Genomic DNA, 25011 nt, shown 5'->3' on the forward strand with positions numbered 1-25011 from the left:
TGGGGTTTTATGTGGAGGTTGGTTTGGGGTTTTTTTCCACTAGAAACATTAATGGAATGTTTGCTGCTCTCAGGAATTATTTTCATGCTCAGTGACCCTTCAGGATTTCTGCTATGTGTCTTCTGTGTGGTAAATAGCATGGAAGACTATAAGTAAATATTCTTATCTGTATCTCCAGAGGAGAACTGAATATTCTCCCTATACTGGCAGCACTGAGGTTATTTGGCTTTACTATTTATTATTTTATATTCTGTGTATATATGATAAGACAACCAGCCTGCACAACCCTTTTGTCCTCAAGGAGGAAAATGCACTTATGGAAGGTGGTAGCAGAAAAAACTCTACTTTTGCTGAGATTCAAGAGAAAATGGCTCTTTCTGTTGACCTGATAATGATAATGGAGCAGAAAAACACATGACCTCAGAAATTATCTATTCTATTTCCATTAAGCAGTCCAAAAGAGAAATAATTTCCATCAATAGATAGATAGAGGGATGGTAACAAATAGTGGGAGTTCATCTGGGATTTTACTATCAGAAATGAATGGCTCAAGGTGTTTCTCCTCATGTTCCATGGCTCATTTTTGGTACTTACTAGAAACATCCCTGGAAATATCCAAGGTCAGGTTGGCTCTGAGCAACCTGTTGGAATTGTCCCTGTCTGTGGCAAAAGGTTGGACTGGATGACCTTAAAGATCCCTTCCAACCCAAACTATTCAATGATTCTATGATTCTGTCTCTCTTTCATAGATGAGAAACAGCAAGAATTTACTGTTCATTCCTCTCCCAGCCTTGAAATGAATCTTCCAAACAGTTTCAGTGGAGTTGTTTGTACTTTTTTTAAAATGGTTTTTAAGTTTCTTCCAGTTTCATTTTGATTCATCCCAGTTTGGTTATTATTTGAGTTGTACCTTTACAGTTTCTCCTGTGTCATTGCCCTGCCCACAGCTCTGTGTGGTGTTGTTTTCTGGCCATCAGAATCCATTAATTCAGTGGGGTTGACTGACCACAATGTCACCTGGCATCAGGGAAAAATGGGTAATTTCTACCTGTCCCTGCAAATCCCTCTAAACAGATCTGTCAGGAACAGATGGGCTTTAATACCACGATTTTGAAAGTTATTTTGGAATTTCACTTCCATAAAATATGATCAGTGTGACAGGTGGATCAATGTTCACAGTATTTACTGAGTCAGAACACAAAAAGGAAGCATGGAATCTAAGTGGATTTTACAAAAAATCCCAGATATTAATGCAAACGAGTTAAAAGCTGAAGTAAAGCAGTTAGAAAACGTTGGTGGCAGAAGGGGAGCTAAAAGTGCTTTGCACAAATCTCATAACTTTAAATATATAGAAGAGAGAAAACAGCCTCTGTGAGACAACCAACATTTTTCAGAAATTTACTGGGAAAACCCATTTTCCATGAGCCTTTTCCATCTCCTATCTGCTGCTCCAAGCTGAGATCAATGGGCAAATCCACCAGCCAGTCACAGGAAGAGTTTTGCAGTTGATTTCCCAGATAATTTAAACACAGTCAGAGAGGTTGTTGGACACAAATGTAAAGTCTCACCTTTTTTCTTCTTTTGTTCCTCCTAAGATACCTTTCCTTGGGGCTGGAATTAAAATTCATGAAAGAAGAGTTTCTGATAATCTTCGTCCTTTCCATGACCGGATGGAGGAATGTTTCATGCACTTAAAAGTTAAAGTGGAAAAACAATATGGAGCCAGAGAATTGGTATTACTCTCCTCTTAACCTCTACCCAACTTCTCTTTATTTCACACACATCTTCTTCTAAACAAAAACATGCTTTTTTTTTTTTTTTTTTTGCTTATGGGTTTTCTTGTGATATACAAATAGTAGGATCTGAGTTGTATCATCCAAGAGCTGATTCAATTCTCTGACACATCAAATATTCCTCATTCTGGAAGATTTTTAGTGTATTTTATTACGACTTAAAATTGCAAATCTTTTCAGCCTTATTGAGGAAGTAAAAGCAAGTTCTTATGTTTGTTCTTTTTGTAATTTTTCTTAGTGGTTTAGGGCTTTGATCTGCAATTGATGTCTCCCTGTGCCAGCCACTTCCAGCTGTGCTGTGAAGTAAAACCTGTCATGTGTATAATACTATAAATATTAGTTGAGAACAAGCTGAAATATCTGGCAATTGAAGGATAACTTCTGAACACAAACTCCCCAGACAATTCTTGAATAAAATATTCTATCTGAGTTGTGCAGGCTAGCAAGAATGACATTGCCTGGTTTTTGTGATTAAATGGCAGTTGCTTTGGAAATTATTTTATATTTTTGCTTTCAGCATTGGTGATTTTATAATAGAATGTTGTAAGGGGAAAAGGAACAAGTTTCTAATTTAAATTTTGTGATGAAAATTCTATATATCTCTCTGAATATGGTTTTTATTTTGCAATTTTAATTGCAATAATTTACTAGAAATTATGCAATATTATAATTTTAAATCATGTATATGATATATTTTATTATATATTCTATATCATATATAATGTATAATATATTGTATAGTATATAATATATAATGTACTATACTGCAATAATAATATTATATATATCTACATCTAATATATTATAATGTAATGACAATATTATAATAATATTACTGCAATAATAATTGCAATAAGAGAGGCTGTAATCCACACTCAGAAATCTTGCCTCTTCCTTGAACCCTCCAACACTTTTAGGGACCAGCACTTAAAAAACCCAACCTATTTAAAGTTTCGTAGAGGATGTACTTTGTGAATTCAGTTTGGGTGGGTTTGGTTTAAAAAACCCAACCTATTTATAATTTTGCAGAGAATGTACTTTGTGAATTCAGTTTGGGAGGGTTTTGGTGGGTTTGGTTTAAAAACCCAACCTGTTTATAATTTTGCAGAGAATGTACTTTGTGAATTGAGTTTGGGAGGTTTGAGGAAAAAGAACTCATCCAGACCCAGGATAAATCACAGTAATTAATGGGAGCAGACAACTTCTTTAATGCCAGGTGTTAAACACCTGCACAGTGTTCAAGCCTGGCGTGAGGAGGATGAATTAAGAGCCAGGGAGTTTGACAGGATGTGTTTCTCTTTCCCTCCTGCAGCCAGAGTTTGATGACAAGAGGCTGGGGAGGCAGAGGTCGGTGCTGAAATCCTACCGCCAGCTCTCCTTCATCTCCATGTGCTCCATCAGCTCAGACTGCAGCACGCCCAGAAAACCTGCCTCAGAAAGGTTGGGTAGAAAGACACTTGGTCATAAATAACTCTTCTTTGTCAGTCCTGTTTTTTAACCAGTTTCATGAGGTGAAACAAAAAGGTTTTGTAAAAGGAATGAAAGCCATCAGCAGACTTTTTAGACTATACCAATGTTATTTTTAACTATAGCTATTGCTTCCTCCATGCTGAAAACTACAGTGTTTCAATCTTAATAGAAAAAATGTGTTCAACCCTCAGTGAAAAAAAAAGTGGTATTTCATTTTCAGAAAATAAGTATTTTAAAAATGAAATTACTTTGCAAAAATTTACCAAGATCTGGGGTTTTTTACAAGTTTCTTTTTAAACAGCTTTTAACCTAATTAGCATCTTTTTGTTTGTAAAATGTGAATAGGAAAGGAACAATCTTTACAAACTTGAAAAGGAGGTGGAAGATTTTAGTAAAGGCTGTAGTGATATAAAATGCTTTGCCAAATGGAAAACAAAGAGACTTTTAAGTTTGAGGCAACAATTTTAGGTATAGCTTTTTCATCCACAAATTGTTTAGTTCACTTTATAAATTATCTTTCAGGCACACAAAACTTCTTCTCAACCTAGGTTCATACAAAACAACTTGTTGAGCAGTGTTTGATTATTTTTTAAACATCTGATCTTCCTTTCTGAGCAGTTCACTTTGAAAAAGTCCAGTGGTGTATGACCCTACTGTGGAAGGGTTGGTTTTTAAGACACCCCTTGTTCTTCTTTGAGATTCCTGAGGCTGCTCCTGCTGCCCTCCAGAAGGGTGGAGCAGACCAGCATCATTTGTGTGCTGCAGTACACCAGGACACCTCTGACACAACCAGACAAGGCATCCTGCACCTGCTTTTAGTTCTTAGGATGCTAATTTGTTTCTAGGAAGGACAGGTCAACAGAGTGACCACACTTCTTGAATTATCAATTTTTATGTTGTAACATAAGTTCAGTCCCACGCTCCAAAGTTTGAGAAGGGAGTAAAGCCAGCACCAGTTTCATGGTTTTTTGTTGTTTTTTTTAAATGAGAAGTAGCCCAATTTTTAAACTGTAAAAATTAGAGGAAGAGTGAAGGTGGAAGGGGGGTTAATCTCTAGGTGTGTGCATTCTTGTCCAATAAGGTGAAATAAATAGGAGAATGCATTTAAAACATGGCAACAGACAGGAATACTCTGTTCCACTTTGGTCCTTGTACAACCAGAACAGCCTGCCTCACTTTCAGCACCACCACCACCACCACCACACATCAGCTTGCCCTGTGTGCTCTGCTCTGTTTAGTTCAGGAGTTCTTAAGCTGATACACAAATCTCTAAGCAGGGATTGGAGCTCATTTTAATATTTTACGTTCTTCACTGTATTTTAAGATGGTGTCACACTCCCTGAAGGCATCTTATATGTATCTCCAGTAGCCAGCTGCTGAAGCACATCAGATACTTTTTGCCAGCAGTTTGCAAGGCTGCCTAGAAAGTAGAAGGAAAGAATGACCTGCATTTATATTTCATGGGGAAATGACATCAGAATACCAGCAGCTTTTAAAATATCACTAAGGAACTTGTACTTTTCTTTCTTTTGCTCCTGCAGCTTTGATCTGGAAGCAGTGCTACCAAAGCAAGGAAAAGCAGAAGCAGAGGAGACTGTTCCTCAAAATAATCCTCATCCTGAAGTCAAGATGAGAAGGTCCAAAAAAAGAACAAAAAGAAGCAGTGTGGTGTTTGCTGATGAGAAGGCAGCAGCTGATATTTCTATCTCTGACATGAAATGTGTATGTTACTGATTTAGTGTTTTATAATCCATGAAAAAGAGGACATTACCCCTTTCCTTAGAAAAAGGAAAACATATCCCAGAGAACTCCAGCTGTCATGAAGGGAGGGATGCAGGATGCAGAGATGATCTGCCCTGCCATGAATGAAACATGCAAGATGCTGTGGAGAAAACAAATCAGTGAGAAAATCAGATCTTCCCTCCTGGCTTCTGGTGACAGATACCAAAGCTCTGAGGCTCTGGCAGATTCTGGAGCCTGGTTAGCTGAAAAAGGAGCACTGTGAGGGGGGGGTTAAGCTGCTTTCCTGTGGAGAGGCAATTGACTGTGCTGACATTTCACGGCAGCTCCTCGCAGGCAGGGCTGTTTCAGAAGTGATGAGCCCTGTACGTTTTGTACCTTGTTATGGAACATGCAGCTGTTAGGAAACTGCAAGATTGCAAACACTGCTCCTTCAGTGGTGCCAGACTGAAGTTTGGAAGCGCTGCATAAAACATCCAAGGGCTTTTATTGCCCTGCATTTCATTCCAGTCACTTATGTCACTTACACTGGGCCTTTTTTATACACAGAGTTTTATCCTCAGGAGAATTTGATTTTAGTGTATGAACTCTAGATAGACAAGCCCCATCTAAATTAAAAGGCAGGCATTAACAGATTGTTGAAATACATGGAAGGAGAATAAATAATTTGATCAAAAATGTTTGAAGGAATCATCAAAGGTAAAATGAATGAAGTAGAAAGCCAAGGCTGTTTGGGGAAGCACAGAGAAACTCAGGGATGGTTGTGACTGTCTTACACTGCATGTCCTTGTGCAAAAGAGAGATAAAGCACAGCCACGCTTTGAGAAGCTCTGATATTCAAAACCAAGTAACACCTTTGGCTTTTGATGAAATTACATAGCACATACACCAAACTGTGGGGTCCCACTGTGTATCGAGTTAGAGGATTTTCTTCTGCTTCAAAAAAGCAGTGACAAAGCTGTGCAGCAGCCAAGCTGGGCACGTTAATGCAATAGGAATTAAAATGAAATGTCTTCAAAACTTCATTTTACTTTTCAGATCACACCCAGAGTTGTCTGATGGTATTATGCCAAAAATAGGGTAGGAATTCAGATTTCAAATCACAGATTACTTCTGTAACTATTTTAGAATTCTTTTTTTTCTATGTAGAATGAGAAGTTTTTATCTAACTATAAATTATCTGCAAAATTGTTGCATGTTTTTAAATTGTACATAATATGATACATGAACCAAAGCCTCAGTCCATCATTAATGTTGGGGCTTTTTGATTCAACAGCTGTCAAGGAAATATGAATTCATGAGTGACACCAACCTCTCAGAACACGTGGTGGCACCTCAGAACACTTCTGTCCTCAAGCAGATGAGCACTGTCAGTCGTTCCATGCCAACTATCCCAGGTAAGGTGTTTACCCTAGGGAGAGAATTCTGAACTTTATGAGGATGGTGGGAAAACAGCAGTGAAGGGTTTGCTCCAAGCAGGGCTGGCAGCTCTCCTCCCCCTTGTGAAATCCACTGGGACAAAGATTATAATTGAAGAGTGTACTGTGTATGTGAGGCTGTACTGCTCCAAATGCTGGGTAACACCATAGCACCTTGTGCCAAAATGCAAATTCTGTCACTCCTGGAGCTCTGATTTCACTGCCTTGTACAGTGTGAGCATTCCTGCTGCCTAGAAAGAGGCAAGGTTTATTCAGCTTCCCTGCTCTGTAGGGCCTCAGGAGCACAAAGAAGGGCTCACAGCCAAGGGCAGTGTGTGAAACAGGGAGAAATGCTCTGTGCTGGGCTTTGGGGGATGAATATCCCCAGAGCTTACCCCAAAACAGGATTTCAACTTCTGGTTTTGAAGCCAGAGAGGAATCCCATAGATTCCCTCACCAGGGAGACAAGGGAAGCAAGATAACACAGCTGCCCCCAGACAGATGGGTGAAAGGAAAGGGAAAGTGTGACTGAAGTTGGAGCTCATCTCTGGGCTGGGGCACACAGAGAACAGGCCCAGTTTCAGTCTCTTTTACCCCCTTGCTCCACAGGACATCCCATTTCTTAGCCTGCATTTCATCTATTCCTCTCACTGCCCCTCTCTTTCCAGATGCCTGTAACAGATGTTTAGCACAACACAGCAGCCTGCCATGGCCCACTTCTTTGGCATGTGTTCATCCATTTTTAATTCTTTGTCCAGATTTGTTCTCTTTTTTTCACTGTTCCGTTTCAATGTAATGAAGTTTATTGTTTCCCTATTATTTAATCTTTTATTCTAGGGTTATAGTTGTATTGAAAATGTCTCTATTTTTTCTATTCTTTGCAGTACTTCACAATTCTGAGTTCTGCTTTGTCTTACAGTCTGACTCCCCTTTTTTGGTTTTGTTTTGTGTAACCAATATTGTTTCCATCCTAAGGATTAACTCTGTCTGTCAGCACTGTGGCATCTGATGAAACAATTGCCTCACACAGGCTGAGCCAGCCAGTGTTCCCTTCCACCTCAGATGGTGACAAGAAAACCTTCAAAAGAAAGAAAGTGAGCCAGATATTTAAAACAATGGTAGGTCCTGTGTGTTTGTGGGGGGGGAAAGGAAGAGTTACATGTTCAAAAGTTCTGTGCTATGAAAATTAAGTATTTTTGAGACAAATAGGCTTGTAAGGGAAACTCTGCTTTTTTTCTTGATGCTTTTGTCAGAGAGAGGGGTGGAAGCTCAATGTGGAGGCAAAGGTGGATGTGTCAGCACTTCCAGTGGGAGAGATGCTGAGATGGAGGGCTGGAAGGATGGAGGGATAGAGGGGTGCAGGGATTCAGGGATGGAGGGGTGCAGGGTTGGAAGGATGGAGGGATAGAGGGGTGCAGGGATTCAGGGATGGACGGGTGCAGGGTTGTAAGGATGTAGGGATGCAGGTGCGGAGGAATGCAGGGATGAAGGGATGCAGGGGTGCAGGGCTGGAAGGATGGAGGGGTGCAGGAATGGAAGGATGCAGGGATGGAAGGATGGAAGGATGAAGGGATGGAGGGGTGCAGGGCTGGAAGGATGCAGGGATGGAGGGGTGCAGGAATGGAAGGATGCAGGGATGGAAGGAGGGAGGGATGCAGGGATGCTGGACTGGAAGGATGAAGGGATGGAGGGATGCAGGGATGGAGGGAGGCAGGACTGGAAGGATGCAGGACTGGAAGGATGCAGGACTGGAAGGATGCAGGACTGGAAGGATGCAGGACTGGAAGGATGCAGGGATGGAGGGATGCAGGGATGGAGGGAGGCAGGACTGGAAGGATGCAGGACTGGAAGGATGCAGGGATGGAAGGACGCAGGGATGGAAGGATGCAGGACTGGAAGGATGCAGGGATGGAAGGATGCAGGACTGGAAGGACGCAGGGATGGAGGGAGGCAGGACTGGAAGGATGCAGGACTGGAAGGATGCAGGACTGGAAGGATGCAGGGATGGAGGGATGCAGGACTGGAAGGATGCAGGACTGGAAGGATGCAGGGATGGAGGGATGCCGGACTGGAAGGATGCAGGGATGGAAGGACGCAGGGATGGAGGGATGCCGGACTGGAAGGATGCAGGGATGGAAGGACGCAGGGATGGAGGGATGCCGAACTGGAAGGATGCAGGGATGCACCTGCGGGTGCAGCTCCGCTCCCGCACCGCGAGAGGGCGCGGGCGGCCCGCCGAGAGCGGGGCCGCAGGGCGGGAGGGGCGCGGCGGCTCCCGGCGGGACCGGGCCGGGATGGGAGCGCCGGGCCCGGAGCCGGGCGGGCACCGCGCGGGGATGCTCTGGGGAGATGATGAGTGGGAAGTGGAAATCGGCTTCTGCTGGAGCCGGCACTCTGGTTTAAAGCCGGCTGCTTTCCTTTAAAGTGAGGAACGTTTCGCTGTCTGAAATTTTCACAAAATTAATTAAAACTCTTTCATTTAGCGTAGTGTTTGACAGGAAAAAAAAAAAAAAAGAAAGATAAAAAAGAAAATAATATCCAGAGCAGTTATTCATACACACAATGTGAAGGTTTTCCTACTTTGGAGGTAATGGGAGGGTGACATTTAATGCAGATATGGGTAGCTACCAACATAAGTGTTCTGAAATATTTTACATGCCAACTTTTCTGATCTTTCTATGCAAAGGATTTGTTGTTTTGGTTTCTTTTTTCCTAGGTAATAGGTTTCATTTGTATTCATTACTTTCTGCAGTGTTTTGGGTTTTCTTAAAGAAAAAAAAAAATGATAATGCCTTCAGGGACCATATAGCAACATTTAGGAAAACCTTCAGTTAAATGTGCTCATAATCACATTTTTCTGGTGGAAAAAGAATAACCTATTAATTTGAAGTCTGTAGTATTTCACTTATATGCAATTTATCACACACTTGCTCATTTCAGACCCAGGAGCTGCAGCTTTTCAGCATTATCTCATCCACTCATATTTAAATTTAAATAGCATATAAAAGACAGAGGATTGAATGTTCTCTCTTACATGGCAGAAAAAGGACTAACTACAGCGAAAAATCCACTTGGAAGTGCTTCATAGCATGTTTGGATTATTGTGGACAGGTTTAAATACATGTTTAAGGTTTTGCAGAATAGAGAAATTAATTCAAAATATGCAGGATTTGATCAATGTATTTTTTCTCTAGCTATGGGTTAAAGGCACAAGTAATTAATACACTTACTACTGAATCCAGCACAGAATCAATTTTAACATAGGAAAATCTGTTTTGGTGTTTTCTCAGCGCATTTCCAGAGTTCTGGAAGATGGAAAGCCGTCTGTGGAGCAGCATTTCAAACCCTCATCAACAGATCTGTGATCAATTTTTACAAGACCACTTCTCAACTGAAAACAATTATATCTACACACAAATATTCTATTTTAGAGCACCATCTACTCTAAAGAAAGGCACTGATGGAAAATATGAACAACACCTCCCATGGGCTCTGCTAAGTTACTTGTGATACAGATACAGGAATAACGTTTGAGGAAAACACTGCAGGATGTGTCCACTGGGATGAGGGACAGAAACCTCTGGCTGAACAGGTCAAAGGGACTGGGTGCTCCCTGGGGACAGAGCTTGTTCCTGAGCAGTGACATCTGTGTCCAGGCCAGCAGCAACACTCACTGTGCAATGCAGCTCAGGGCTGTTCTTGCCAAATGACAGAGTTTGGGTTTTCTGGAGCTTCTACAGATATCCAGATATCCTTAAATCCTTGCTGGCAGTGTAGCCAAGGCAACAGATGGCTCAGCACAAAATAGCCACAGACAATTTACTGTGTGGCTGGAGCTGGATTTACAGCCACAGATCCCTCTGCTGCCCCCAGCACTCTGCTCTGCACCTCAATCTTCCCCGGGTGGTTCCATGGCTGTCACTGCCTGAGCTGTTTTCAGAGCAGCTGTTCTGTGGGAAACATGCAGAAGTTTATTTTCACATGTGCAAATTGACCTTACATCCAGCAGCATGATGAACAAAAGCTACATTTCCTGCTGTTCAATAAAATGTTACAAATCTGTTTTATTTGCCCTGACCCTTTCTCCCTGACATCTCCAGGAATCATTGTATGAAAGGTAATAGTTTTATACTGACAGCAAACAGAATTCTACAAGCCAAGTTTGCTGGGTTTTGATTGATTTTCTGAGTCTTCCCTCCTCCAGAGGTGGGCTGGGAGGTGATGCCTCACTGGTGTGAGGCTCCACAGCATTGCAGGTCAGCACCTCAGAGTCAGCTCTTTATTACCTGGCAGCTCTTTCTCTAAGTGTGTTTTCCAGACAGAGGGGTCTAAAGGTGAATAATTGATTTCCTTCACTCACCCCTTTACATTTCAGACACTGACGTAGGTTTATACTAAGTAAATAAAATATATTCATGTACAATGTTGTTGTTGCCATTTCTACAGATTTGGGGAAGATAAAGAGGTTAAAGTTATTTCTTGCTGTGGAGTCCAATCTATGAAAAGAAATCTGCAGTTTGTTTAAAGCTGTTTTTCTATCAACACTTTAACATACAGTGTGAGTAAATTAGTTTTCTGAATTTAGGCTCTCTTTGCAAGTTGTCAGAGTGAAGCTGTTTGCTGCTGGAGTAGTTAGGGATTGCTTTCTGTGAGAAGTTTGGAATATTTGCCACTGGAATTAATGCTGCACCTTCACTAGAATAACCAGACAGCAAAACAAAATGGGCCCAGATTTAACACTAACTACAGTGTTGGCATGAATTCTGACAGAATTTGGGTTTCATTTTATATGTATTTATTTATTTCCACAGCAACTTGATAATGCTTCTGAAGAGGCACAGAGGAAGAAGAAAGTTTTCCTGGAAAAAAGTCTGTTTGATAGAGAAGGTTATCTGTGAGAGGGAGAAGTGAAAGGTTGAAGGGTGCATGTTTAACATCTTGCAAAGCTGGGGGAAGAGGGGGGAGGGTATCAAAGCTGTCCTTCAAAATTATCTGCAGATACCCTGAATATAGCACAAAATAAACAAGTATTTTAAAAGAAAAGGTTTGGTTCTACTGGAAAAGAGTAAGAAAATGATGCTTTAGGAACTGTTTATTCTTTGTTAAAATGCTGTTAAAGGTTACCTTTTATTTATTGTATCTTGCAGAGATGTTTTCAGGTGAGTGGAAAAATTGAGTTTTACCTCTAGCTGTTATAATAAATTGTTATTGAAATACTGTGACTCAAAATAAAGAAGTAGCAAGAATGGAAGTGAAGGAAGCACCCAGAAACAAATACCAGGAAGGAGGGAGCACAATGTCCAAAGGAAGTTTGGTGTTGAGTGTTAAGCCAGGGGTTCAAGATTGGTGCTTGTGTTTTGCTCAGGTTTTAGTTCAGTTTTTGGGGAAGGGTTTAGGTTCACATTCAGTTTATTGAATATCAGTGATAATTTTTTTCATGGTCCCACACCATAGATTTTCCTCCCCTTGCCAGCCCAAGTTCCAAGCCTCAAATCATATCAATCAACTCTGAGCAAACAAGCAAAATTACTAAGAAAAAGTAGCTACCAAGATCAGAGCATTAATAGAACTGGAATTTTAAGGATGTTTGGACAACAAGGTCCAGCTTTTCACAAGTTTCCAGAAACTGTGGATACTGACATTTAGTCCAAACAAACAACATAGCATGAAGGACAATTGATGCCCTGGGACAATAAAGTGCCAGCATGGCAACATCTGTTCAAAAATGTCAATTAGCACTGGATGCTGCCATGTGTGTCAGGAGTTCAACAGGCCTTTAGCTCATGTATGCAGAGGTGAGGACAGAACCTGTATTTGACATTCTTTGAGGTGAAGCACAGAGGGCAGAAATTTCTTCCAGGACAGGGTGAGGCTTTGGTTGCTGTGGAGAGAATTAGTGCAGCAGGACTGGCTCCAGCTCTGGAGCGGCTTCAGGAACCTCACCATGTTCTCATGTGCTCTTCTGTACCAGTTATTTCCCCTCTCTCTGACATTTCCAGTTGTCTGGCAGGTGACAGTGTGGTTTGCTATCACATGGCACTGAGATAAGGATGGGGCTGTGTGATCTGTAATTATGAGCTGTTTGCAGGGCAGGGAAGCTGCACATGCAGCTGAATCTGATGAGCTGACCTGCACTGAGCTGTTACACTGCAATGACCTAAGATGCATTTAAGCTGCACATTGTAGTTCAGTTTAGGCAGAAATCTCATTTTTACCCAGACACAGGCACCTGGGTGTCTCTGGACTGTAGAACCATGTTAGAGGTGCTGTCCAGCCCCAGGAGCCACTGTGTCAGTGCAGCACAAGGTCTGCACAGCAAATTTGGCATTTACCCAGATCAGGGCACTCAGGAGTACCCTCACCTGACTTGGGTATCCAGCCTGCCCTTGTTTGTGCCATGAAATCCTCCCAAGTTCTTATTATGAAATTATGACTCAAATATTCATTCTGGGGGGAAATTAATGTCCTTAGAATCTCATGAAAAATTAGCTGGTATGAGCCGTAGGAAAATGGTCAGAGTCTAAGTCAATAAGGATCAAGTTTCTGAGGAGGAAGGAGAGTTTTATTAAAGATTTTACAGACCTTAGGAACACATTGTTCTGGAACTTGAATATGTGATAGACCTGTGTGGCATTGAACTTTTATCTCTATCACACACAGCTTGTAACCTTCTTTATTAGACAATAGAAATTGTGGGTGAGGAGAATCATGGCACAGTTTGAGTTGGAAAAGACCTTAGAGATTGATAATTTCCAGTCTCCAGTGGGGATCCTGGTGCCACACTGGTTATTCTGTGAGGACTCCACTGTCACATTAGACATCATTGGATCTCTGCTTTCATTTGTTCCACCCTGACCATGGGATGAGGGCACTGTCAGAAAGAAGAGGTGTAAATACATTTTTAAAATAGCATGATAGGAAAGTGGTTTATTTTTTATTAAATCTGGTTTCTGTTTAAGTCAGCCATGGTCCAGGAGTTGTGTTTGAAGGCAGTCAACCATATAATTCTCTTCCATATAATTCACTTCCTCTGTGATTTTAAAGGATTTTTGCTTAAGTCTCATAAAAATACCAAAGGGTCCTTTTTTTTTTTTTTTTTTTTTTTTTTTTTTTTCTAGCTTCAGAACAAAACTATTCCAATTTATCCCAGAGACTGGTGTCATATAAGCTAATGTCAATGGGAATCATCCAGAACTAGGGCATTCTGTTTAAAACAAAAGCACAGGTCAATTGTCCAGAGTGGAGGAAGATAAAAGGAATAACTTAACCAAAACCAGCATTTTTCTCATTTAGAAGTCAAGATAAATCAGTGAATTTAAAGTCAACTTCTGTTTTGCAGCACCTTTTTTTTTTTTTAACTGTCTCTGAGGAGGGAAGAAAATGAAACAGTTTAAGGATTCTTTCCCTCAATATTTTTTAGATGAAGAGATGTCCATCTTTTTAGGTGCATCTCTCTATTTTTTTTTAGGAATATGGAAGCCTCCATGAAAAAAAACTTGCAGTCATCTCCTATCCTGAGTGCCTTGGTGAAATCACTGCACAGAACTTCTATTTCCCTGCCAGAACTCAGTGCCTACTTGCTCTTAGGCATTCAAGGTCCTTCTGAGGGGGAGCATTGAGCAACACTCCAGGGGCTGCCCTCAGCTGTAAGGACTTCAGCACTGGCAGTGTTTACTGCTCTGGGGTGAGGAGAGGACTTGTTCTTTATTGACTCTGTGTAATTGTCAGTTCTGATTTGCTCTCCTGATGCAGTGGGTGCTAAAGATTAACACTGTAAATGAAGAATTGCTCTGCAAACAAACCTCGGGTAGGCCACGGATTTCATAAACTTTTAAAAACTTAGATAAATTTAATCACGGCTTTAAAGCGAGGACAGTTTGATCTGATTGGGTTTTGCACAGAATTATCATTTTTCAATGCAGTTTTTTGTCTTTCAGGATAGCTGACAGCTCCTGTGTGCCATGAGGGATCTTTCCTATGGCTGAGCCTGGGATGTGACAGCCCCTGTGAGTGTCTGAGCTGGAATAAAAAGTGTGTGAGAAGGATTTTTTCACCTGTATTAATGCATCCTGCAGCTCCAGATGCCCCATTCTGCGTGGGGGTATTCAGCCTGCATTTAGTACCAGGTTGATGTGGCAGGCATGACTGATCTCATTCTCAGTTAACCCTTGAGAGGCCTTGCCAGTGCTTGGATCAGTGCAGCTCATGGCAGGGGGCTGCTGAAGGTGTCACCGTGGGTTTAAATGGCACAGCACAGGTGATGGGCATCAGAAAACACCCACTGAAGGGATCTGTGCCCTGGCAAACAAGCATCCAAAAAAGGCTCAGGTAGGTGAGGTGACAGGAATCTTGTGCTGTTGTAACTAGAAAAAGTCTAAACAACTCTCCATGTTCAGATATTTTGAGGGAAGGCTTCCTGTGGAATATTTATTTATATGTTTTTAGATATAAAAAAATCAGCCCTGGATAAAGTAGATCTTTTAATCTTGTATTTTGTATGGTATTTTATTGTACACTAAAGTATGTTATGATTGGATACCAGGATTCTACAAATAATGAGGAATCCAAAACCTTTCTTCAGTTGCTTTGGCACACTCCCTGAATTCAGAGTCTTTCTTTACAGCTGCATTAGGTCTCATTTCACAAGACAGGAAAAGATGAATATTGGAAATCAGGATGGGGAAACAAGAGAAAAAAAAAAAAAAAGAAAAAAGGAAACTAATCTAAAACAAAGACATCTCTAAATCTACCAGAATTTCCACACAGAATTCCAAAGCAAATGAAGGATTCTAACAGTTTAAACTGTTTCCATATGGAAGGGGTTATTTTTATAGATCCAGGTGACCCTGGCCAGAAGCAGCAGGACAGGAGGATCCCAGGGCAGCTGTGCATTCCCAGGCAGTGTCACCGGGTGGCGACAGGATGTCGCGATACCCTGCCCGTGTCGCGGCTGGCCCTGCTGGGGAAGCACGGTGAAAACCCTGGAAGCCAGGATTAGCAGAGCCCGAAATCACCTGCTCGCAGGTGGGGTTATCTCAGCTCCGGCTGCAATAAACCCGCCCGGGCGTGGCCGCAGAGAAGTTCCCGGCGCTTGCTCCGATTCTCGTTCCAGCTTTAGTTTCTAATTCATTTCCCCCAAGTGTTTGTGCAGTGCGTGTACTAAAGGGTGTAGAACACTAAAAAAAAAATGTTTTTCCTTAAAAAAAAAAAAAAAAAAGGAAGTTATGTTTTCTGAAAAATTCTGTGGTTCTAAAATGTCTTTTCAATGAAATCTCCAATTGAATAGTGGAGAGGGAGGAGCTGATTTATCCTCAGCAGCAAATACCTTGATGCTGAAATGTGACTGAAACAAAAGCAGTAGCATGTTGCTCTTCTTTCTGTAGAAAAGAAAGAAATGCATGCTACTTTTTCTTTCTATAAATCATTGAAATGAATGAATTCATTTCATGAAAACACACAAGAATTTAAACTCTGAAGGGCTTTGGAAGTGTGTAAGGATTAATTTCTTTGGTACCCGTGTTGATGTTCATACAAGACCTCGTTTTATTTGAGCACCACTGATTTCTCATATAAACACACATTTAGTGGTGAGAGTAGAACAAGCAGATGATCTCAAAGAGGGAACCCTGTTGGCTGCTGGGGAGCTGCAGCAGCACTGAGGCTGTCACAGTATGGTTGTGATTGTATGTCTGTAGATGTATTCATTTCCTATTACTGGGTGGGACACCTCAGAGTCTACCATGAGAAGGATTTGTCACAGAGTGATTCTGCCCCTCTGTGGCAGATGTGACCATGTCTGTGTCCCTCAGCACAGCATTTTCCAGGAGAAATCCCATCCCCAGCATCCCAGCCAAAGGGAAGCCATGGATTTCTTGCCTGCCTGTGGCCTGTCACAACTGATACACGAGTCAGGGGACACCTAATCCCCTCTACCACATTTATTATGTGTTAGGAAAAGGTAGAAGGCCTTTTTGGAGATAGGAGTTATGACTGCTTTGGTTATCATCATTCTCATGTCAGAGAGCAGCTACAAGACCTTACAAGGTTTCACAACCTTCTAAAAACCCAGTTCCAAAGTTGCTTCAAAAATCCACAGTGATTTTGTTCTGGAAGGCTTGAAAAGTCTAAGGGCATTTTAGCATTGCAGCACTTATGGCACACATCCAAATGATATTGCCTTTTCCATTAATTTAATGTTCAACCTGCCTTTCTAGAAATAAAGCTCAGTTCCCTCGGTTTGCAGTGCTGTATTTTAAATTTCTTCTTCTTTTGTAATGTCCTTGAGATGACACTGCTTTGCTGCTACAGCCTGCTCCTTCTCATGGTGTGGTTTATCTTGTGGATATGCTGGGCAGATGAGAAGTGGAATAAGACATGAAGACTTCTAGAAGTAATCTACTGGACAACTGAGAACATAGAGAATTTTTCACTGTGTGAAAATGTCTTATTGATGGATACTGACCTGTTTCTGAATTCAGGGTGGGAATTGTTTGAAACAAGGTGGGTTGCTTGGTATATTGACTTACATATGGACCCTTTTATTTTAAAACAATTTTTCCTTCTTCTTTGTGACCATAGGAATTGTTTGTATGAACTGTGTGCTGGTGTGTGCACACCTCTCCCCAGCCACTGCATTTCAGAAACTGCATTGTAGGTTACTGTGGAATATAAGTGGAAATCCTGAGTTATCTGAGTTTAAAGGAAATCAATCTGAGCCTTTCTTAACCCAAGATTTCAGATATTTTCATTCATAGAAGGATAGTCAGTGTGAAGAAATATTCCTGTTGGCTGGAGTAGAGGGGTACATGGAGCTGACCTAAAAAACCTATGGAAAACAATGGGCTCAGCCTCAAGCCTGCAGATTTTGGAGCTTCACTCATGAAATTGAAAGGAGCAAATATTTGTATACAACACAAGAGTTGTCAAAAGTCTTTGGTTTGACAACAATCTGTGGTTGACCAGGCTTCCAGCTGGTAAAGACAAGCACCCGGGCTGTCAGGACTGGAGTGCAGTAAAAAGACATGTTAAAAATGTGATGCATCCTGCCTAGTCAGACCTGACTGACCCAATGCATTTGGAAATAAGGATTATTAAGCTTTCTCCAGCAGCAGCCTCCAATTTATTTGCAGAGATTTTAATCCCTAAACAAGATCTGTTAGTGTAGCTTGGTCAGCATGCCACCTTTTTCCAGCCTCTTTATATGGAAACCTCACCAGTTTTCCTTCTCTTTTCTCCACTTCTAGAATTGCTGCCTTCTTTCAGCCCTGCCAAAAGCAAGACTCTCAGTGGTGAAGACCTCAGGACAATATTCCTGGTTAGACTCAATTTCCTTCAGTTCTGACTCGGCCACCACAACTTGAACAGAGCTGATTCTCTCCTTGCTGCCTCCTTGCCTGCAAAGGAGCATCTGCAGCAGAGGAGCTGCCCAGGAGCATGTGCTGCAGTGACCCTGCAGCAGCAAGGTGTGCCCAGAGTACTGACAAAGTGCCTTTTTCCTGGCACTGTTTATAGTCTGCTCTGAGTAAATCAGGCCCAGCCAGCTGAAGGGAAATGCTGCTGATGGGATTGTGTCCTGTGCCAGCTCAGCCATGCCAGGGAGGGATCAGACTTTGCCCCCCTTTCACAGCTCCGTGGGCAGCAGCCCAGAGCTGTCTCTGCACCTCCCTGCTGTAAAAGCAGCATTTGCCATCCTCAGCCCAGTCCCTGCTTTTCTGTGGGAGCTCAGGAGGGAGGGCTGGCAGGGCTGGGCATCCCCTGGCACAGCACAGCTCGGGCTCACCCTGCTCCATGCCCTGCACAGAGCTTCACAGGAGTCCTTGGCAGAGGAAATTTTACACACCAGTCTGGCTGCAGCAGTAATGTTTTTGCCCTTTGTAAAGCCTGGGCTTTTTTCAAAGCCTGTATTCACTCAGCACCCACTTGAGTGTATTTCTATTGTAACTATGCATGCAGTGCACCTCAGGGAATAAGTATTAAATGTCACTCATCAAATTCCATGATGCAGTTAGTTGAATTTTTACTTCTTGGAATAAATTTACAAGTTTTTCTTGTTTTCAGGGGTTTTTTTTGGAAAAAAATCTAACTTGTTGAGCAGGTCAAAATGTATCATGTTTACTTTTCTCACTATATTCTGGCTCTTTAGTTAATTGTAAATGTGCTTTTACTCGTGTTTCTTAAATGCTTTATTCTATTGACTCTTCTGTAAATGAAGGGGGGTTATTAACAATACACCAGCATTTTCAGGAATACACATATCATTTTAAAATACATCTATATGTTAGAAAGTTAACTTTAAAGCTGTAGGGGATGTTGCTCAAATAGCATTTTGCATGTTTGTAACTCAGATTCTTATGGTGAAAAAGATTATTGCAGATTAGTCGCTTGAGGAGGGAGGCACTCACATTACGAGCTCCTGAAAAATAATTCATTTTCTTTCTTTTTTTGGTCCAAGTCACCTTTTGCACAGCAGCTGTCACTTAGAAAATAAGCCAGTCCCACCACGTTCCACTTAACTGTTGACTGTTTTATGTGTGTCTCTGAACAGGTTATTTAGCATTTACATTTTCTGAGCTCTCAGCCATTCAAATTAAAGTAACAGCTTGTTTGTTGTGGTAGAAATGATTTTCTGTGCAGTGAAAGCATGGATTTTTAAAGTACCAGCTGTGGAACTGCACTTCTGAGCTGGCAAATTGGCTTGCTTTGTCATTCTGTACTCAATATTTCAGCAGCATTCCCAGTGGAAATTTTTTTTCATACCTTTCAAAGCAGCAATATGGACATGACATTAGTGAATCACTAGTTCTCAGGAAGTGGGGAGTCTGGGTGGTTGTGCTACAGCACAAAGGATTAAGGTGAACGTGTGACAAAGCAAAAGGCCTTTGGTACAGCCAGGAATTCAAACCCATGGGTCAAAACTGTCGTTTCTGCAGAAATTACAGGACAAGAGGTATCTGAAAGGCTCTGTCATACCATGACCTTCTTTAATTGCATGGATATTGAGGCTGAGGCAAGTTTTAAATGATGTGTGCATATAATCACCAGAAAAAAAGCTGCCATCCTGAGACAGAGGTGGTGAGATTACAGATCTGCTCTCTCCTCCTTCAAACATGCAGGGTGCCATGCAAAGCACTGAGGATTTGTCCAAATCATAAAAGGGCTGAAGGTTTTTCCTTATTACTTAATTTAAAGGAATCAGCTCTTGTCTGTATAGTTACAGATGAGGTTATTGGAACTTAGCTAAAAAGAGCTCTGCTAAACACTGTTGCTGCTTTCGTGTTTGGAAGTTGTGCTGAGAGGTTTTATGAGCTCTCTGCACCAATCCTGCAGCAAAGAGGAAGCAACTCATAATGATTTCCCATCTCAGTTCACCATTTTAAGCTCTAAAGAAAGGTTTGATTATTAAGCTTGAAATTTTTTCCTCTCAAGATTAATCCTTACTTTAGGGAGTTAATTCCATTTATATCAGTGAGATTACTCACGTGAGTAACCAGCCACAGAATTTGCCTGTAGTACTGTGATTGCCTAGGGGGAAGTACAAGCAAGTCTGCAATTAAAGTTACAAAAGGAAAAGGTTTGACCTTTTCTTTTTTCTCTTCTTTTCTTTTCTTCTTTTTTTTTTTTTAAGTATATATCTCTACTGTTTCATTGACTAGTGACAATGGCTTTTGCATTCTGAGGTGTTACTAACAGCAGCACAGAATGGCTTTTCTTTAATAAGAAAGAAATAGGAAATGCTAAAGCTTCCCTGTGAAAGGTAGAAAGAGGAGGATCTCTGAGTTTTAACTTCAAGAAGCCCTAGGCTTTCTTCATGTGCATCACATTAGTGGAAAATTCCTTCATTCATTTAAGATAAACAGTTGTAACTTTCACGTTTGGTTGATGTGACATCAATGACTGACTGGGACTGCCAGCATTCCAAAAAGGATATCGTCCTCATCTGCAGCCACTCAGGGCTGCGGGGTGGAGCCTGCAGCACGGGCTGAAACATTTACAGGTGCATAAGTACCTAGGGAAGGGCACAGGTGATGCACCTGTCCCGGGAAAGGAGCACTAGCACAGGTGTGTCACAGCTCAGCAGCTGCCTGGGTCAGAGCATGAGCTTCTTTGAGCCCCCGTCGCACTCCCCGCCACGCTGCAGCCCACAGTTCCCCAGCATCGGCCAGGAGCCTCCGGAGATGAACATCTACTACGAGAACTTCTTCCACCCCCAGAACATCCCCAGCCCCCAGCGGCCGAGCACCTTTGAGACTGCAGATTACAGCAGCACTCCCAATCCTTACCTCTGGCTAAATGGACCTTCCATCACCCCCCCACCGTACCTGCCAGGATCCAACGCCAGCCCCTTCATCCCGCAGTCGTACGGGATGCAGAGGCAGCTCTTGCCCAACGTGCACGGCTTGGGAGGAACTGACCTTGGCTGGCTTCCCCTGCCGTCCCAAGAGGAGCTCATGAAGTTGGTGAGACCTCCTTACTCCTACTCTGCCCTCATTGCCATGGCTATCCACGGGGCACCTGACAAGAGGCTGACTCTGAGCCAGATCTACCAGTACGTGGCTGACAACTTCCCGTTCTACAACAAAAGCAAAGCTGGCTGGCAGAATTCCATCCGGCACAACTTGTCTCTCAACGACTGCTTCAAGAAGGTGCCTCGAGATGAAGATGATCCAGGTATAGCCCTCTCCCCCTTTCCCCCATCTCTAATTAAACTTGATGAATTTTAAAACACCTGGTGCGCTGTAAAGAGACACAATAGCCCAGATACAGGACATAGACACAGTAGCAATTTCTTTTCAAAAGGCTGAACTAGAAAGCAGCTGTGCCCAGCTGAGGTGTGAATCAGTGCTGCTGTGAGATCTCTGCAGGGAAGGGAATTCTGTCCTGCCCTGGGTCCTTCTGAGAATGGATCAATGAGCTGAGCATGAGACTCAGCATGCACAGGAACATTTAACTGGGCAGGACACACTCAAGAGCCATTTGGTATAAAGCATGACTTGTGTAAAACTTAAGTGGGAATTCAAGGGAAGGGAATTTGTCAAAGAAATCCGATGGCTTTGGGGAGCCAGCATTAATTCCCAAGAGTAACACAGAGTGCTTTTGTTTGTTTCAATTAGTGTTTTCCTTGGAATGACACCTCTGCCATTACCAACCCCTTGGCTGGTAGGCTATCAGGTATTCCTTTATTCATGGCTTCCTATCAATAGCTGTTAAGAACAATGGAGAACATTAAAAACTCATTAAAATTATTCTGCAGTAGAGGGCCAAAAGTCTAGTTCTATCTTTTTAGAAACCTATGCTACCCCATTGAATCTGGAGTGGGATCCCAGTGTGGGATTTGATTACTCTCTGCCATAAATTCAGAAGACCAGCTGTATACTGAAAACCTCCTTCCCTCAGCAAGAAAACAAAACAAAAAGTCCTCCCAGTGACTCCACTTGTATTTTTGCCTATGTGAAGAGTCAGGACTAAAGGGTAGAACCCAGAACTTTAAACCTTTTATCGGAATTCGACAGACTTGTACTTTTGGGTGACTAAAAATACATGTGTACTGCTTATGGAATTTTTCTGTTTCTGGGAAATGAGAGAAGCACCGTAAAGCCTTAAATGACTGGGGTTTTTTTTTGTTTCTTTGCTTATTTTTTAACTAAAAGTGTGGGTTTGTTTCCTTGGCCAGGAAAAGGGAATTACTGGACTCTGGACCCAAACTGTGAGAAGATGTTTGACAATGGAAACTTTCGCAGGAAGCGGAAGAGAAAGTCTGACATGGAGGCCAGTGCTGCTGCTCTTGTGTCTGAGAAATCCGAGGACAGTACCCTGTCTGGCAGCCCCAAAGCTGCAGAGCATCAGGATATCTTGGAAAACACCTCACCTGGGACTGACAATTCACCTGAGAAAGGATCTCCTCCTCCCTCCTCCAGCAGCCCGTGCCTCAGTAACTTCCTCTCCAGCATGACCACCTACGTCCACGGCTCCAGCTCGGGGAGCCGCTCCGGGCCCGTGGGACTCAGCTCTGAACCCACTGACAAAATGGGGCAGAACATGGTAGGCTTCAATTCCTACTCCCCACTCTCCAGTATTCCCAGCCATGGTGTGGGAGACTGGTCCAATTCCATGCCTTCCAGTCACCTTGGCCACAGCAACTCGGTGCTCAACCAGTTTAACACCCATTTTTACAGCAGCCTCAGCACAAACAACACCCTGTACTCCAGGGAAGGGACAGAGGTTTAAATGAAGGATTCTAGGACACTAAAGGAGAGTTATTTATGAGAGGAAATGATCCATGGGCAGGTGATTAGCATTAGCCTCTTGTCTCTAGGGCCACACTGCATCTTCCTCCTGGCAGCCACAAACTCGTTACCCATTATACTGAAATCACAAACACTCCACGTTCAGCAGCTGCACGTGGAAAATCAGGGATCCTAAGAGGAAGAATAGTAAAAAGGTCTCCTTAGATACTGCTTGTACTGCTGCCAACCAGGCTCCTCTACAGAAGTCCTTGAGAAGTTACAGTTTGCCTTAGGCAGGAGCCTCTTTCTGGCGTGGCATTAACATTGCTGTGCTTTTTAAAGTGATAACAGCAATGTGGTGGTACCTTTAATATCCTATCTTCAGGTATAGGCTGCCTGTACTAAATGCTCTGCAAGTTCTTATGTGGCCAAAGCTCTCCTGAACACTGCAGAATCCATAATAAAAACCACTGTATAGTGAGGAACAACCAACACCTGAATGGTGAGTGCTGCCTTTGGCTTTCTCTCATGCCAGTGCAGACCTTCTCTAAAGCTTGACCCCCTTCCAGTCCCAGGGGGAATGTGGCTGTGCAGCAAACTGACAGCATCATGGACACAACAGGAATTTTGAAGCTGGAGGGAAGCATGACAAAATACACAATTCCTGGAATTGTCTTCTGCTGTTGGATCTTTGTGTTTTCAATTCTAATTACAGGGTCAATTTTATTCCTTACACATGTAAATCTAGCCACGTAAGGGAAAGAGGATCTGTCCTGAATATATAAATATATATGTTTAAGACATGTTTTTTTCTAAGAAGAAAACACATTTGTTATATCTTAATTTTCTATGTGAATTATTTCTACTGAGTAAAGGGTTTGAATACTGGGGTGGGAGGTGAGGGGAGAAGAAGAGGGAGGTAAGAAGTTTAACTGTCTCTGAATTTCAGTTTCAAAGGCTGGATATTTCAGAGTATCAACTGCAGATATTGTAAAAAGTCTCTGTACTGTATTTTTTTCATTTTGTAAAAGTCCATGCTGTTCATCCTTGTGTAAATATTAGAAATAATTCTTATTTTTCCTACACTCTACTGTAGCAACAAACATTTCAAAATATAGATGAAGTTTTTTAAACCAAGACTTGGCTCGAGTTCCACATTCATGTAGAGTAATATCTCAAAATGGATAACCCCAGAAGCATTTTTAATAAAGCATTTGTATAGAAGATTGTGCACTTGTGTTTGTTTGTACTGCACTACTCAAGCCTTTAAAAGTCTCCTTACCTGTGTGACTGGAGCAATTGGTGTGAGGAAGAGCAGGCTCATGGCAGCAGAAGGTCAGATGCTGAGATGACATGTCCAGGCCATCAGCATTTGCATGCCTGGCAAATATAACTGGCTGCTATTATGCAAAATACTATCACTGAATAAAAATCACCCTTGGAGTTTCCCTGCTGGAATAAAGTGGTGCCAATCATTTACATTTCAGAAAGCAGACTGTTTTCACCTGTCAATTAGCCAATATCACTGCAATTTTCCTGCATTCTTATTTATTATTGAATTTCTTTTATGTTTCAAGTTTTCCACTATCAAGGTTGCTCTGACTTTTCCTAGTTTTAGATCCACTATAATAAATTGCCACTTGGGAGTTGAAGCCTACCTACCACGAACACCTTTGTTCAATAAAAAAAGAAAATGCCCTTTTGGTGGTGTCCTTGTGCTATCACTGTAAGTTTCTCTCAAGTCAGGCACATGCTGAGGCCTGAGCTGTAACTCCAGCCTTCAGAATCTTCCAACCCTTGTGGAATCTCAGCCTGCTGGGTGGGCTGCAAGCTTTGTCATGTTTAAACTGAGAAATGTTTAAACTGAGAAATGTCTTCTGTCACTGTGCTTATGCCTTGGATTCAGCAGACATGCCACAAATTGCCCAGAAATACAGTTCCTGTAGAATATATGGTCCACAATCTCAGAGGAACTGAGTTCTTTAGTGCTGAAATGGAAAATGTTCCATTATGAACTTAGAAACCAAAAGTGGGGGGGGGGGGGGGGGGGGAAGGTGGAAAGTAAAGTAAGATTGCTTTTCCCTCTCTGCTGTCACATTGCTAAGTGACAGCAGAGAGGGAAAAGCAACTCCTTTGTCACTCAGCACTTTGTTTGACTCTCCTAGTGCCCAATCCCAGATAATAACAGGAACTCCATAGAGGTGTGCACACAAACAAGCTTGTGCCTCATGGCTTCCCAGATGCTCTCAACCCAACACCACGTTTGGCTTCTGCATGCTGAGCAAGTGCTGCCAGAATTCCAGCTCACAGACAAAGGTTTGTTCTCCAGTGTCCTCCCTGAACACCAAGGAATTGGTTCCCCTGCAG

General features: G+C 42.2%; 2 protein-coding genes across 3 annotated transcripts in view; both read left to right on the top strand.

The window, feature by feature from the left end:
* The window catches only part of DOCK2 (dedicator of cytokinesis 2), a 160518-nt gene extending 149674 nt beyond the window's left edge, over positions 1-10844 (top strand). For both annotated transcript variants that reach the window (XM_059859952.1, XM_059859953.1), the window contains 6 exons: positions 1596-1733; positions 3106-3233; positions 4805-4985; positions 6280-6400; positions 7397-7539; positions 9712-10844. In XM_059859952.1, coding sequence (XP_059715935.1) covers positions 1596-1733; positions 3106-3233; positions 4805-4985; positions 6280-6400; positions 7397-7539; positions 9712-9786 — 786 coding nt within the window. In that variant the 3' untranslated portion in view covers positions 9787-10844. The remainder of the gene's footprint in view (positions 1-1595; positions 1734-3105; positions 3234-4804; positions 4986-6279; positions 6401-7396; positions 7540-9711) is intronic.
* A 145-nt stretch (positions 10845-10989) lies between these two features.
* FOXI1 (forkhead box I1) lies at positions 10990-23868 on the top strand. Its single transcript, XM_059859954.1, has 2 exons — positions 10990-21088; positions 22092-23868. Exons 1-2 carry the CDS (start codon positions 20446-20448, stop codon positions 22643-22645), a joined length of 1197 nt encoding a protein of 398 aa, XP_059715937.1. The 5' UTR covers positions 10990-20445; the 3' UTR covers positions 22646-23868.
* The last annotated feature ends 1143 nt before the right edge of the window (positions 23869-25011 follow it).

Source organism: Haemorhous mexicanus, chromosome 15 (genome assembly GCF_027477595.1).
Source record: "Haemorhous mexicanus isolate bHaeMex1 chromosome 15, bHaeMex1.pri, whole genome shotgun sequence".
Taxonomy (NCBI): Eukaryota; Metazoa; Chordata; class Aves; order Passeriformes; family Fringillidae; genus Haemorhous; species Haemorhous mexicanus.

Excerpts from the sequence above, each read along its gene's own strand:
- FOXI1 (XM_059859954.1), top strand. The coding sequence starts at position 20,446 with ATGCACCTGTCCCGGGAAAGGAGCACTAGCACAGGTGTGTCACAGCTC. Across the intron at positions 21,089-22,091 it reads TCGAGATGAAGATGATCCAG|GAAAAGGGAATTACTGGACT; the intron begins GTATAGCCCTCT and ends TTCCTTGGCCAG.